General features: G+C 46.7%; 1 protein-coding gene across 1 annotated transcript in view; it reads left to right on the top strand.

Annotated features, from left to right (window-relative positions):
- Window positions 1-1,110, top strand: part of LOC101845341 (hyaluronidase conohyal-Cn1) — a gene marked incomplete in the record, with an annotated part of 13,170 nt that overhangs the window by 4,565 nt on the left and 7,495 nt on the right. The window contains 2 exon segments of the mRNA XM_035970678.1: window positions 138-347; window positions 921-1,066. Of these exon segments, the coding sequence (XP_035826571.1) occupies window positions 138-347; window positions 921-1,066 (356 nt within the window).

The following is a 1,110-nucleotide window of genomic DNA, read 5'->3' on the forward strand; positions in this document are numbered from 1 at the left end:
CACACACACACACACACACACACACAAACACAAAATCGACAAACGAACTCTATATATTTCTATATCATGCTGGGATTCGTCCAGTAGTTTCTGTTTCAGCGGCACCCTAACATTGCTCAGTTTCCTTTCCTTCCCAGGACAAAGAGTTCCGCATTGCGTGGAGCTTCTACGATACCCCTTGTAGTCGCTTCAACTACAGCTTCCGGCTACACGACTATGGTATCGACGCAAATACAAACAACAGTTTCCATGGTGACCAGGTGTCAACTTTTTACAACGAGTACGGTCTATGGCCATATCTGAGGGGCAATAACGAATCCCAGCCCGTTAACGGTGGCCTCCCTCAGGTAAGTTTTGTTCCATGGTATCCAGGTTATAGTTTTTATTGGGGGACGCTCGTGTCCTAGAGGTTAAGACGTTCGCCTCTCATTCAATGGGTCCCGGGTTCGAATCCGTATAGCGACGGAACTGTCCTTCTCTAAAATTTTCTCCTTTCACCTCCTTTCCCATCTCTGTTCTGTCGTCTGCTTTCGTCTCCACTCTCTTTCCCCACCTCCTCACCTCCGTTGCCCCCTCCTCCGGGCTCCTGACTCTTTCTGCAGCCTTTCTACTGCTTCTCCTTAGCTCCTTCTTACTGTTGTCTTTCAGCCGTACCCCTGATCTTCTGGTAGGAAAGATCTACACTGTCACTTAGCCTTTTCGGGCAAGGGCGAAAAATCTCGAATGTCCTGAAAGAGGGGGGGGGGGGGTGTACTTTCAATGTTTTAATGATTACACATACACATAGAGTTGGTCATCGACGATTTGTGACTGCTAATTTTTTAAAAATACATTTTAAAAAAAAATTCGAAGTCTTGTGATCCTAACTATCTGAATCAATTGATAAACTTTGTGTGTCCTGTTATGGTTGTTATATATAGCTGGCCAACATAACAGCTCATGTGGCGAAACTGACCGGTGAGATCTCAGCCGAGATGTCCGCTAACTCGAGCGGTTTTGGAGTTCTGGACTTGGAGTTGTGGAGGCCTTTGTATGAGACGCTTTGGGGCACTGCGAGGGCTTATAGGTGAGATGGTGTGTGTGTGTGTGTGTGTGTGTGTGTGTGTGTGT

The sequence above is a fragment of the Aplysia californica genome, unplaced genomic scaffold (genome assembly GCF_000002075.1).
Source record: "Aplysia californica isolate F4 #8 unplaced genomic scaffold, AplCal3.0 scaffold00305, whole genome shotgun sequence".
Classification (NCBI taxonomy): Eukaryota; Metazoa; Mollusca; class Gastropoda; order Aplysiida; family Aplysiidae; genus Aplysia; species Aplysia californica.